The sequence below is a fragment of the Trachurus trachurus genome (genome assembly GCF_905171665.1).
Source record: "Trachurus trachurus genome assembly, chromosome: 23".
NCBI lineage: Eukaryota > Metazoa > Chordata > Actinopteri > Carangiformes > Carangidae > Trachurus > Trachurus trachurus.
In genome coordinates this window covers 3,136,708-3,151,761 of record NC_139912.1, presented here as the reverse complement: position 1 = coordinate 3,151,761, position 15,054 = coordinate 3,136,708, and the positions used below count along the sequence as shown (strand labels likewise).

The 15,054-nt window shown below is 41.5% G+C and overlaps 2 protein-coding genes across 2 annotated transcripts in view; both read right to left on the bottom strand.

The window, feature by feature from the left end:
- The window catches only part of dclre1c (DNA cross-link repair 1C, PSO2 homolog), a 476,875-nt gene that overhangs the window by 197,513 nt on the left and 264,308 nt on the right, over nt 1–15,054 (bottom strand). The window lies entirely within an intron of this gene.
- Nucleotides 1–15,054, bottom strand: part of trhde.1 (thyrotropin releasing hormone degrading enzyme, tandem duplicate 1) — a gene marked incomplete at both ends in the record, with an annotated part of 192,973 nt that overhangs the window by 88,484 nt on the left and 89,435 nt on the right. Inside the window, one exon of the mRNA XM_083999510.1 lies at nt 612–766. Within this exon, the coding sequence (XP_083855636.1) occupies nt 612–766 (155 nt within the window). The remainder of the gene's footprint in view (nt 1–611; nt 767–15,054) is intronic.

Below are 15,054 nucleotides of genomic sequence, written 5' to 3'. Positions count from 1 at the left end.
CCTATCAGAAGTTTTCAAAATGGTGGTTCAACCAGATCCTGTAACCATTTTTGGGGAAGTGAGAGAGAACAATAAAAATCCATCTGGAACCAAATTGAAAATTACAAAATTTGTCACTTTGTTGGCACGGAAACTGATCCTTCTTAATTGGAAATCATACAGCTCCTTAAACTTGAAAAGTTGAGATACACAGTATGTGGCTCCTCAGATAACCTTGAGAACATTTGGAAGCCATTCATGGACTATATTAGAAATACGCTTTAATTCTCCTCTTTTCTTAATGCACCCCAGATGTAATGGACTTTCATTAGCATGTAAATGTATATAGCATGTATACATTGGCCACATAGCCCACCATAATGTACTAATCTTTTTCTTTTTCATTTTACGCAACTGCAATGTAAATGTTTGTCTGTTTTTTGTTCTTGATTTTTGTTGTTGTTTTTCTTATTGTTATCATGTCTATTTTTGTATATGTTTTTTCGTGCACAGTCCCTTTATTTGGTGCTGTTAAACTTCTCTTGGAAAAACTAATAAAAATATTATTAAAAAAAAAAAGATAAGAAAAATGAGCGTAAAGTTAACCCTGGGCGTTGAGAGCGGGGTCCTACCTGGTGGCAGATCTCGTGGACGACCACCATGGTGAGCTCCATCTGATAGGACGAGGACGACACCTCAGCGTCCAATAGGATCTTCTGCTCCACGAAGACGCTCAGGCCCCAGTTCTCCATGGCAGCGTAGGGATGTTTGGGCACCGCCAACAAGTCTGGAGAAAAAAAAACAACACATGACAACACATTAGGGCTTTTTAACACCGACTACTGGATGTGTGTGTGTGTGTGTGTGTGTGTGTGTGTGTGTGTGTGTGTGTGTTCCTCCATTAATAATAAACTCCCAGTCGGCTCCGTACACACACTCAGCCATTTAAATAAAAGGCGACGGAGGCTCTGACAGAGAAACTGCAGAGCCCATTTTGGGTTAAAATTAAACTCATGAGTCATTTTAACAACCTGCCAAAGAATCCTTTTATCCCAGGAACATGGATGTATGAAGTTTTTTAGAGATAACTCCACATATATCTGTGTGACAGACGGAGGAGACGAGGAAAGATGAAAAGAAGGAGAAGGAAAAGGAAAAGGATTCCTTAGAGCAGAGAGGAGGTGAAGAAGGAGGAGGAGGAGGAGGAGGAGGAGGCTTTCAGTGGGAGTGATGATTAAAAGTCACACATCATGGAACAGTAAAGTTACTGCTGGACACAAAGCAGTTTATTAACTCAAGTCCTTGTTTACACCTAATCATCATCATTTAAAGGGATAGTGCCATAATCCCTATAGTCATAGCAGTAGGTTCGTTACCTTTAATTGTCGGTGCAAGCTGTTTTTAGAACGGCGGAGCAGAGCCGTGAGCTGCTCAGAGCTACGCTACGGAGGCTCATGGGATTTCTTGGTTTCTCTCATAAAACTCATCAAATACTAGGGCTGGGACGATATGCTTTTCTCCCGATTCGATTCTTCTACGATTTTTTGGATGGTGATTCGATTTAAATTGCGATTCTACGATATTGCCGATTCTCTCGATTTTTAGTCTGAATTTTTAACATTTATCTACACACAAATACTGTAGGAGCCTATAAATTAACATACTCCATTATAAAGTGAACTTAAACCCTTTTCAAAACCTGGACTCTCTGTATGTAAAAAAGGCTAACAAATGCACATTGCACAATATAAAAAAAAAAAAAAAAGCTACTAAAAATCGTCAAAAAAGATATTGCGATATTTATGTGATTTATTCTCCCACCCCTATCAAATACACAATCCAACAACTCCAAAACGCTCTGGTGGACAAGTTGTGAGCTGCACATTCACCACGCTATGAGATAATAACACAACGTTACCAGACAGAGTTGATTTAGAGGGAAATACATGCAAAACCGCTGATGCACGTTCCCGTCAGGGGCAGTTTTTCATCAAGCACTGAACTCATCACCACCACAGCATCAAGTGAAGCCACATTCAGACCGACACGGCAGAGCTGACGACGACCTGGTCGAGAAAACACAGCGTCGTCTGCAAAAGGTCTGAGCCTGGATCAACAACACATCCAGTCTGAAATGTTTCTTTTTTAACCTTTTCAACTCGTGTCTCACTGGAAAGTCTCAGAAAGGTTTTACAACCCACATCTGACTCCATCACAAACAGGAGGTCGTACTCCATTATAGCTCCTCAGAGCTGCTTTTATTCCATTGATAAGAATCAAACACTGAACTGAAGGAGCTGATAACCAGTTCCAGTTGGTTCAGTTTTCCTTTTTTTTTCTTCTTTTTTCCATGGATGTGATCTCACAGAGTCATTAAACCAGTATAAAGGACGACATGAAAGGCTTTTTGATTTGTCGGCTCAGTTATGACGCCTCCATGACCCACAGGTCGGGAACCTTAACGCACGAAGGACGCAAACATTCAGTCTGTAATAACTTTATAAAGTCATTAGATGTGTGTAGAAAAAGAAATAATTCACACCTGTGGTAAAGAAGCGAGAGAGAGAGAGAGAGAGAGAGAGAGAGAGAGAGAGAGAGAGAGAGAGATTCATCCTTCCTAAATTAGCTGCACAATATGTAAAACTCTTTTTTATTATCATTTGTTGCTGTCATCATTTAAGAACAATATATTTATGTTTTATATATAACAACTTGCAACAGTCTAATGATGCCCAATCTTACCACACACACACACACACACACACACATATTATATATGTTTTAAGTTTCATGTCATTTAGACTGTGTATAAGAGAGAGAGAGAACTTGTTCAGCACACACGTGCACGCTCACACACACGCATAGGGTAAATGATTTTATGTATACTTTTTATTTATTTGTATATTGTTGTATATATTTGGTTTCATGAGTTGTATTGTGTCATTGATTCCTAATGCTTTGGCAACATAGTTATTTTAAAGGGACAACGAGGAGTTTCTATTTGGATATAAAAAAGTCTCACATTAATGTGGATGAATCTACGTTACCCACACTTGTTAATGGCTCCATTTTTGATAAATATATCGTTTTGTCTCTATCGTTATTTTGTTATTATTAGTGGTGTCGGAAATGCTGGTCGGTTTCGTGGCGAGTCATGAGAATAACGCCGCCGAATCGCCGTTTATGGTGGGAACTACGACGGTATGTGATCGTCTTCCAACCTCTGACTTTAATTCTTGATGAATGAAAACATGAGTCTGTCTTGCACCGGTCAAATAATTTAACGGTGCGCACGGAGGCTCATAAATCTTGAATCTTGAATCTTGAAATGTAGTGTGAAAACGCTTCGCTTTTCCAAAACTCCTCGTTGTCCCTTTAACTGTTGTGCAAATAAAGCAAATTTGAATTTGAATTTGAATTTGAGAGAGAGAGAGAGAGAGAGCTCTGTGATGTGTGAGGGTTTAAAAAAAACAAAAAAACCCGCTGTTGACCAGGTTTTTATCACAGACAGAGATTTTCAGTTCGACTGAGCTGAAAATGTCAGTCTGGAAGTTAATCAGGTCATGTCATGCTGCTACATGGCCTCGTTTTAACCAGCATGCATTTCTCTGGCGGAGTGAAGTCAGTCATGAAGACTTCTCAGGTATCTGGCATCTGATAAGCTCCGAGACGTATGGATCCGTCAGTCTGACTGCTCTCCTCCTCGTCTCATCGTCTCAGCAGCCGAGTGCAGCTACTTCTGATCGGGGGGGTTGGGGGTCGGTCGGTTGGTTTGTGGGTTGCACTAGTTCCTGCAGAGATTTCACTGATTTTTTCATAGAAGTGTGCAATCAGTGTTTGAAGGGAAAAGGTTAAAAACGACTCATCAAGACATCTGCAGAAGCTTTTCCTTTTTTTTTGCATCTTTTAGCTCCTGGTTTTTTGATTTTGCAAAAACATTTCCTGTCGAGTTCAGTTCAGTTCAGTCTCTCCTCAACCTGATGAAGCCACAACCCCCAACCCCCCTCCCCCACCCCCACCCCGACCCGCCCAGAGGCAAACAGCTGGCGAACGTAGTGGAGCATTTAGCTGCTAAAGAGCCAGATGTTTCCCTGAGGAGCTGGAGGAGACCAAACACTGAGCGTAAAAGGGAGGAGGAGTAGAGGGGGGAGTAGAGAAGAGTTGATGTAGAAACTGAGATTCATGCAGCTGTCTCAAGTTTAAAGGGATAGTTTAAAGACTTTGTAACAACATCTATTGCACGTCTGTCCGTCCTGGGTGAGGGATCCCTCCTCTGTTGCTCACCCTGAGGTTTCTCCAATTGTTCCCTGTTAAAAGGGTTTTCTATGGAGTTTTTCCTCAGTGGATGTGGGGGTCTAAGGGCAGAGGATGTTGTTGTGATGCCATGTAAAGCCCTTTGAGACAAACTGTTTGTAAAAACCGGCTATACAAATAAAATTGCCTTGCCTTGATTCAAGTTCCTTTTGTCTGGACTTCAATTTCTGCAGAAGGTCAATCAGAAAACAGAAGATGAACCTGTGTCTGTATAAACTTTACTGTATCTGAACCACTCTGACCTTTGGCCCTCAAAACTCTGCTTTTATCTCCGTGAATAAAAAAAAGAAGAAGTGACATTTCACAGTTTTTATTAAAAGTTAAATGTACAGCCCGTCTTCTACTTCTTCTTCTCCTCTCTGTACAAACGGCTGCTGGCAGAAAGCTGACACGCTGTGTTTACACTGTGATTGAGTCTGTCCACACGGACCGCAGTCAGACTGAAGCTGTCAGAGTCTGTCAGCCTCATCTGAGCCACACATGACATCACCGCGCTCTGACAGCTGTCAATCATCCATCATCTGTGGGTTAGCACCATCACCGCCGCTGCCACCGCTGCCACCGCTGCTGCTGCTGCTGCTGCTCACTAGGAGGTAGTAGAGTGTGTATACAACACACACACACACAGAACATGAAACACTTATAGAAATAGTTTCCTCCATGGACCGACCTCCCTCTGCAGCGGTGCAATAAACTAATTTGTATTCGGATTTGTTTGTATTTGATTCCTTCTCCTTCAGACTCTATGCAGGATTTGTACCTTAAAGGAGACATATTCTGCCCCTTCACCACGGATTAAAATAGTTCCCATGTGTCTTAAAGACTTGTCAGTGACAGGCTTCAGTCAAAATACCCAAAGGATCAAACATCACAGCTCTTTTCATCCTCTCTAAACAGCCCTGTTCAGAACGGCTGGTTTCAGTGCCTGTCCCTTTAAATGCAAATGAACCACCAGCCCACGCCCCCTCTACAGGTAGGGGTGGGATTATGCAAATTTGGAAACTAAGGACATGACAACTGAGGGAACAGCTGGTAAAACCACATGGATTTCAACCTAAGGAGCCTGAAAACGACTGATTTATTTGTCATTTCTCACATTTTGGAGGCTGGAAGGAAAGACAAACACCTAAATATGTGTTAAAGAGCCTTCAAAAAGTGATATTTCCATAATATGTCCCCCGTCTATGCTCCATGTGTCCTAGTTCTGGTTAAATCAATGACTTGTAACTAGTTCCAGGGAGAATGGAGGCTCTCTGCCTTCCACCTAGCGTCTCTTGGCTGAAAACCACACAAACGTAACGCGCTAACCCATAACCCATAATCTCTTGTTGATGACAGATAAGACTACACAGATATACACATGGTAACATGGTAGATGATAAATAACCTTATCCACCGCTCCATGGATTGATTTCTCACCGGCTTCTTCGTTGTTGGAAACAAATGCACATGGAGGAGAGGAGGGTTAGAGACACAGAGGAGGAGAAACTGGACTTTTCCATTTGGACGTCATATCACTGTTCAATTTGCAGCTGGTAGAAGAAACCCACCGCCCTCAAGCGACCACACCGGCCTCTAATTCCCTGAGTTACCGCCTGAAAACCTCCGAGCAGAACCTGTTTTCCACTCGACTGACATCAACAGTCAAAGGCGACGCTGACCTTCCCTGTCCACAGAACCAAAGGAACGAGTCAGAAAAACTCTGAGCAACTTTGTGTTGGAGGACGTTTGAAAAAGTCCAGACTGAAAATAATAAAAAGCGTCTTATTGATCCGGCTCTGCAGAGTCGGACCTCAAAGGTTCAAAGGTCTTTGGTGATTGGATGTAATGAAGTTCTGGCTTCAATCCTCAGACCGTCCGACAGCTGTGGAGACATTTCACCTGAAAACATGAACACGTCACGTTGTTCTTGTTAGAGAAAAAGTCTGAAGTCGGAGCAGTCATAGCAGTAGGTTCGTTACCTTTAATTGTCGGTGCAAGCTATTTTTAGAACGGTGGAGCAGAGCCGCGAGCTGCTCAGAGCTACGCTACGGAGGCTCATGGGATTTCTTGATTTCCCTCATCAAATACACAATCCAACAACTCCACAACGCTCTGGTGGACAAGTTGTGACCTGCACATTCACCACGCTATGAGATAATAACACAACGTTACCAGACAGAGTTGTTTTAGAGGGAAATACAGAGACTGTTGATGAAAAACTGTCCCTGAAGGCAACGTGCATCAGCGGTTTTGCATGAATTTCCCTCTAAAACAACTCTGTGTGGTAACGTTGTGTTATTATCTCATAGCGTGGTGAATGTGCAGCTCACAACTTGTCCACCAGAGCGTTGTGGAGTTGTTGGATTGTGTATTTGATGAGTTTGATGAGGGAAACCAAGAAATCCAATGAGCCTCCGTAGTGTAGCTCTGAGCAGCTCACGGCTCTGCTCCGCCGTTCTAAAAATAGCTTGCACCGACAGTTAAAGGTAACGAACCTACCAGAACCGGTCTGGACCGCCATCACAGCTTCGTCTCCTTCATTAACAGAATCTGCTGCTGTTTCCTGTTTGGTGAATTAAATCTTTTGGGTTGTGGGATAAACAAGTGTTCACCTGGCGTTTTTATCCTGTGATGCATTCACTGCCTCTAATGTCGTTGGCCGGGGAAAATCCACTCAAATGGATTTTTTACTCAGTCGCTCGTTGCCGTGCCAACTCAGACTCACTCAGAGCCTGAGTCGGTCCAGAGTTTGTGGAGATAATGGGATGGAGCTCCGGCTGCCAGCTGGCGCCCGGACTCAGACCTGGTCCTACAGGAGGAGGGGGAGGGGCTTAGGAGAGGAAACACAGCATCGCCTCCATTTCCCATGAGCCTCTATTCCTACAAACTAGACTAAAAATACACAATAGAAAGAACTATAATAGATAGAAACATATAGATAGATAGATGGATGGATGGATGGATGGATGGATGGATGGATGGATGGATGGATGGATGGATGGATGGATGGATGGATGGATGGATGGATGGATGGATGGATGGATGGATGGATGGATGGATGGATGGATGGATAGATAGATAGATAGATAGATAGATAGATAGATAGATAGATAGATAGATAGATAGATAGATAGATAGATAGATAGATAGATAGATAGGTAGAACTATAATAGATAGAGAGATAGAACGATAGATAGATAGATAGATAGATGGATGGATGGATGGATGGATGGATGGATGGATGGATGGATGGATGGATGGATAGATAGATAGATAGATAGATAGATAGATAGATAGATAGATAGATAGATAGATAGATAGATAGATAGATAGATAGATAGAACTATAATAGATAGAGAGATAGAACGATAGATAGAACGATAGATAGAACGATAGATAGATAGATAGATAGAACGATAGATAGATAGAACGATAGAACGATAGATAGATAGATAGATAGAATGATAGATAGATAGATAGATAGATAGATAGATAGAACGATAGATAGATAGATAGATAGATAGATAGATAGAACAATAGATAGATAGAACGATAGAACGAACGATAGAACGGACGATAGATAGATAGATAGTAGATAGAACGATAGATAGATAGATAGATAGATAGATAGATAGATAGATAGATAGATAGATAGAACGAACGATAGAAGGAACGATAGATAGATAGATAGTAGATAGATAGATAGATAGATAGATAGATAGATAGATAGATAGATAGATAGATAGATAGATAGATAGATAGATAGATAGATAGAACGATAGATAGATAGAACGATAGAACGATAGATAGATAGAACGATAGATAGATAGATAGATAGATAGATAGATAGATAGATAGATAGATAGATAGATAGATAGATAGATAGATAGATAGATAGATAGATAGATAGATAGATAGGTAGAACAATAGATACTGCAGATAGAACGATAGATAGAACGATAGATAGATAGAACGATAGATAGAACGATAGATAGAACGATAGATAGATAGATAGATAGATAGATAGAACGATAGATAGAACGATAGATAGAACGATAGAAGGAACGATAGAAGGAACGATAGATAGATAGATAGATAGATAGATAGATAGATAGATAGTAGATAGATAGATAGATAGATAGATAGAACGATAGATAGATAGAACGATAGAACGATAGATAGAACGATAGATAGATAGAACGATAGATAGATAGATAGAACGATAGATAGATAGAACGATAGATAGATAGAACGATAGATAGATAGAACGATAGAACGATAGAACGATAGAACGATAGATAGATAGATAGATAGATAGATAGATAGATAGATAGATAGATAGATAGATAGATAGATAGATAGATAGATAGGTAGATAGATAGATAGGTAGAACAATAGATACTGCAGATAGAACGATAGATAGAACGATAGATAGATAGAACGATAGATAGAACGATAGATAGATAGATAGATAGAACAATAGATAGATAGATAGAACAATAGATAGAACGATAGATAGATAGAACGATAGATAGAACGATAGAACGATAGATAGAACGATAGATAGATAGAACGATAGATAGATAGAACGATAGATAGATAGATAGATAGATAGATAGATAGATAGATAGATAGATAGATAGATAGATAGATAGATAGATAGATAGATAGATAGATAGATAGATAGATAGATAGATAGAAGCTGCAGTTTCTCATTGTTTCTTACTTTGTCCCAGTTTTCTTGCAGCTGATGAAAAAGTGTGACAAACAAAGAAAAGACAAAGTCTCACACACACACACACACACACCAAGGCCGACAAAGACACTTAGTAGTGTGTGTGTGTGTGTGTGTGTGTACACTTGTTCCTCATTTGTTCTAATTAGAGTTTTTTCTGTCTGTTGTTAAATAAAGAAAGAGAGAGAGAGAGAGAGAACACACTACAATAGTTTTTTCTCTCACTGATGAACGGTTCATGTGAAACGTTTCAACAAAAGACCAACCAGGATGTAACAACAAGTTTGTCCCACGACGACGTCACGAGCTTCAGACTTAAGACAAAAGTTTCCTTTAGTTCCCAATGGAGCAGCCATGTTTTTATTTAAACTGAAACTGTTGACGGTGTCATTGTCTCTGCTTCATGTAGAATAAAGTTACATTTGAATAAAGCTGCATATTTTTCCAGGATTGAACTCTGGGGGGGGAAAAGTCTGATTCAATATGTAATATGATATAATATAATATAATATAATATAATATAACAGAATTTAATATTGACCTATCACAGCCAAGAGGAGGCGGGGCATGACTGGCAGTGAGAGCGTATGATTGGCAGCTTGTGAATCCTGTAAGTTACCGTGGAAACAGAATTCCGAAGGCGTGACACCGGCATTCCCGTATCACGTTCCGGCCTCGCGCTCCTATTGGCCGGCCGTGATTGGCCGACAGCCCCATTATCCACGCGGCTGACGCTCAGACAGCAGAACCGATTGGTCGACCGCGGGAGGAAATGTGACGGTTTAAGGGGGAAAATGTAAATGAGGCTGTTTTTGGTTTAAGGTGGAATATGCAAAAGAGACATTTACTACTCAACAGACGTTTAAATTAAAAGGAAATGAATCGTTTCACTTTCTCTGCAGAGCGAGCCCTTCAGGAGGTTCACGTGTCCTCACACACACACACACACACACACACACACACACATACACACACACACACACACACACACACACACATAACCCTGTAATGAGACACACTCTTCTCTCTGTGTGTTTTACCTCTTTTATTGCTCATTTTCTCTCTTCGTCACAGACTAGAAACAGAAACTAGCAGCAGCTCGTTCAGCCTCAGTCTGTACGTTTACATGACAACTGACGAAAACTGAACTATGGCCTTAAAGGGATAGTTCAACATTTTTGGCAAATTGGCCCATTGCCATAATCCCTATAGTCATAGCAGTAGGTTTGTTACCTTTAATTGTCGGTGCAAGCTATTTTTAGAACGGCGGAGCAGAGCCGTGAGCTGCTCAGAGCTACACTATGGAGGCTCATGGGATTTCTTGGGTTTCCCTCATCAAACTCATCAAATACACAATCCAACAACTCCACAACGCTCTGGTGGACAAGTTGTGACCTGCACATTCACCACGCTATGAGATAATAACACAATGTTACCACACAGAGTTGTTTTAGAGGGAAATTCATGCAAAACCGCTGATGCACGTTGCCTTCAGGGACAGTTTTTTATCAAGCAGTCTCTGTATTTCCCTCTAAAACAACTCTGTGTGGTAACGTTGTGTTATTATCTCATAGCGTGGTGAATGTGCAGCTCACAACTTGTCCACCAGAGCGTTGTGGAGTTGTTGGATTGTGTATTTGATGAGTTTGATGAGGGAAACCAAACAAGAAATCCCATGAGCCTCCGTAGCGTAGCTCTGAGCAGCTCACGGCTCTGCTCCGCCGTTCTAAAAACAGCTTGCACCGACAATTAAAGGTAACGAACCTACTGCTATGACTATAGGGATTATGGCAATGGGCCAATTTGCCAAAATGTTGAACTATCCCTTTGAATCTGTCTTTCATAAACTGTTCTGTTTGCTCTGAAGAAGACTCGTCAGCAACCTCACCTTAACAAATTGGTAAAATCATCCGTTCCCTGCCCAGTATTCATCTGTCTCCTGCACCGAGACGCTGCAATTTAGTTTGTCAGCTGAAACGCAGAGGTTCTCCTTCTTTATTCAGTGAGAATTTGTGTTTTATTGAAAAAAAAATAATAATAACGATCCCCATGGCCCGATGACCTGAGTCATTTACAGACATACAGTATATGATATAATATTCTAGCCCAACTGGTGCAACATTTAAGTTATTTATATCCAGTTATTTCCTCGGTGACCTGACAAGAGTCCGTATCAAATGACGCGTATCATCGTCACCTGCGTCAATTATTCGATTTTCCCTGTTGCATGTAAAAACTGGGACAATTAAGGAGTGAATTGTGGCGAGACGCCGACTGGAGCTGTGAGCAGAGCTGGGATCAGCTGTGCATGTAAACACACTGAGAGTCAACAGCTTCTTCTCCTGAGACACACACACAGAGGAAACAGGAAGTCCAGCAGCGACCGGTCTGAGCCGGGGTCGCTATGACATCACACTCCCTCACTTCTGACCGATGGTGTTTAAACCACTGGAAACATCTGGCATTAAACAAACAAACCAACCAACAAACAGGAAATTACCAAAAAATACCCAGAAGTCCAGAGACACCGATCTTAGCACTAATTGGCTCCATTGTGCAACATAACACCAACAATAATAACCTGACACACTGTGCAGAGGAGGCCTGTGTGTGTATATATGTGTGTGTGTGTGTGTGTGTGTGTGTGTGTGTGTGTGTGTGTGTGTGTGTGTGTGGTATCTGTGAATCGTGGCTGTGCTGCTGCTGCTGCTGCTGCTGGATGGAGGCTGTAATTGGTTCCATATCAGAACGACAGAGCGACTGGGCCCAGAAGTGGCGGCTTCGCTGGCTGATTTGATATGTGTGTGTGTGTGTGTGTGTGTGTGTGTGTGTGTGTGTGTGTGTGTGTGTGTGTGTGTGTGTGTGTGTGTGTGTGTGTGTGGATAACTCAGCAGTTACCACACTGCCTGACTAATTTAGCTGATAATGAATCTGTGGATGAAGTTCAGGTTGAATCTCAGTTCAGTGAACACCAAGAAACAGCAGCTGAAACAGAAACTAGTCGAGTCTCATAGTCTCTGACTTTATTGTTACACGTCTGTTCTCTGCTGTCTGTTGTCTGTCACATGTCAGTGACCTTCAGCTTCCTTCCTGAGAGAATAATTAAGTATCTTCTATCATATCTTAGTGAATCATACCGTACTGTACTATATCACATTGTAGGCTACCGCGTTGCATTGTACTGCATCATTCTGTACTGTATCGTACTGCACCATATTGCATTGTACTCTACCACATCATATCGTACTGCATATAGAATCTGTATCGTAACATATGGTACTGTACTGAATCGTATTGTACTGTATTGTACCATATCGTATTGGACCATAACGTATCACACCGTTCTGTACCATATTGTATTGTATCGTACTATACTGTTGTATTACTATATGGTACTGAACTGTGTTGTATTATGAGGAAACCACTGAGTGGGTGCCGACCCCCTGCTGGGCCGTGACGGAGCTGCACGTTGGTCCAACAAATAAAAAAGGAGTTTTCTACTTCCTGTCTGGAACACTGTCGCTGGGTAACGTAGCCTACCGTTGTTCTGAGGAATGAAAATAAATGGCCCTCAAATATTGAACATTATTTAACAGAGTTTGGACCAGTCCCTCCATAAAGAGGACAAGTCTAGCGAATATTTGACTTTACGTTGATCAATAGTTACATTTTATTTTTATTCATTTTAGTTCAGTCTCTAGTTCGCTGCTGTTTGACTGTTTTTCAGCTTCCAGAAGTCCAGTCACATTCCTGGACCTTTTGTTTGATGCTTGTTGTTGCTGTTATTATCAATATCACCGTTTTTGCTGTTGTAAGTTTTTGTTTTTATTCTCTTGTTCCATTTGTTTTGGTTTATTGAGCTATTATTACGGATCATTATGACAGTGGGATAAACTGACAATTGTTCATTTTAACCATGACTGATTACTGTTATTGTTAAATATTGTTATTCTTTCAGTTAAACTGCATCTCTCCATCTTCTGTCGTGGCTTTTGAGATCACGACTTCTAAATACTAACGGATAAATAAATGATCTCAACAACATCAGGGCTGTTTTACTTTAATGACATGATATTTTGTCTTTACCTATTTGATAGTTTCAATGTTTATAAACCAAATTAACTTTTCATGAATGTGTTTTGTTCATGAACTTCCTGTTTCTCTCTCTCTCTCAGTCTTTTATATTTTGGATCTAAAGGTTGGACCTCCAACACTGCCACACATCTCAGATGAAACCACACGTCCATGTAATGCTCATATTTTCACCATCATCTAACTTCATCCCCCTCTCTCTCTCTCTCTAGTCGAGCTCCACTTGTCCACCAATTATCTCCAGCGGCTCCAGATAAGAGCTGCTCCATATTCAGCGGACGGAGGACGAGGACGAGGACGAGAGCGGAGGAGAGAGACGGTGAATGTTAAAACGCCTCCACAGCCGCCAGACGACCTGCAGCCGCACAAACAACAAACAGCAGCACACGGCCGGAGCTGCTGGAGGCCGCGCCGGCCATTACAGCCCATAATAATCAACCTGCTGCGGAGAATAAATAACACGCTGATGACTGATCTATTATTAGACGTTTATCCCGCGGTCGGCGTCGGAGGAGAGCTCATTAAAACCAACAGCGCTCGCTGTCAGGGAGCAGGACTGAGACTTTACCCAGAGCTTCCTGTTAAGAGTCACATGACCAACTGTCTCCAACTGTGATGACAACTGTCTTATTCATAAACACTTTGAATCTTTGTACATTTGTTATTTCTAATACTTGAATTTTGAATGAATAGTTTTATATAATTTCCTTTTAGGGTGCTTTCTGACCTCGATCGATTGGAGACTTTGTTTTGAAACAGGGAGCGTTTTACATGAGAGATCGGTTCGTTTGGTTCATATGTGAACACAGCGATCACGCTCGGATGCAGAACAAAACAAGTGGGCCGAGATCGCTTGAAGAGGTGGTCTCGGCTCAAGATCAGATCGAATCGAACCCAGGACCTTCTTGCTGTGAGGCAACAGTGCTAACCACTGTGCCACTGTGCCGCTGATACCGTGTTTGGGCCGGATTAGGGCCGTAAATATAGGCTACACAAGACTCGGATTGGGTCGGGTCTGGGTTTCAACCACGGTTCAGACCGTGTCGGATTTTAATTTTCAGCCCCGTTGAGACCACTCCTCCATGGATCTTTTTTTTTTCTGACCAATAAGAGAAAAGTTTGTTAGCACATGTCATTTGTTTACAACTTTGGACTGTTTTCGGCCCCAATAAAAGAATGCAACAATTGTATCGGTTTAGTTATTGAATCGGACCAAAGCCGCCCTTACTCTCTGCCTCCAATATCATGTCTCATAAGGACTGCACCTTGTTTTTAATAATTTCATCAATAATATGACAGAGATTAGCCTATTAAAAAATAACAAGGTCCAATGTGGTTTCTTAATGTTAAATTCAACTAAAAACTCAAAAAACAGTGAAAACCTGGAGCCAGAGAATTTGACAAAGACCAAAAACCAACACAACCATAGATCATCATCTGGGTCACATCTGGATTATTATCTACATCTGCACCAAACTGTACAAACTCACAATTGAACATCATAAATAAACTCACTCTCTCACAGAGTTTTTTGGCTCTGCCCCTTTTAACGGATCAAAGGTCGGCCAATGGGTTCAGTGGTTGTTGTTAAAGAAATGTCAGAGGTAACCAACGGTAACGGTCAACGATTACTGACAATGTTTACTGTACACACAAACTCGATTTGATGGTGAAGATGTCGAGCTGTTGGTCCTGATACAAAGTCAAAGTCTCTGTCGTTCTGTAAAGTGGAAAATCAATATACATAAGCGTGTGTGCGTGTGTGTGTGTGTGTGTGTGTGTGTGTGTGTGTGTGTGTGTGTGTGTGTGTGTGTGTGTGTGTGTGGAGGAGACTCAGAGGACAGTGACCATCAGATCGCCTCCGAGCCGGTTGATTGGCTTGGCTTACTGCCAGGCCGGCCAATCAGAGGCCTCGATTGTCCCCGGAGCGATAAACGGTGAAAAACATTTTT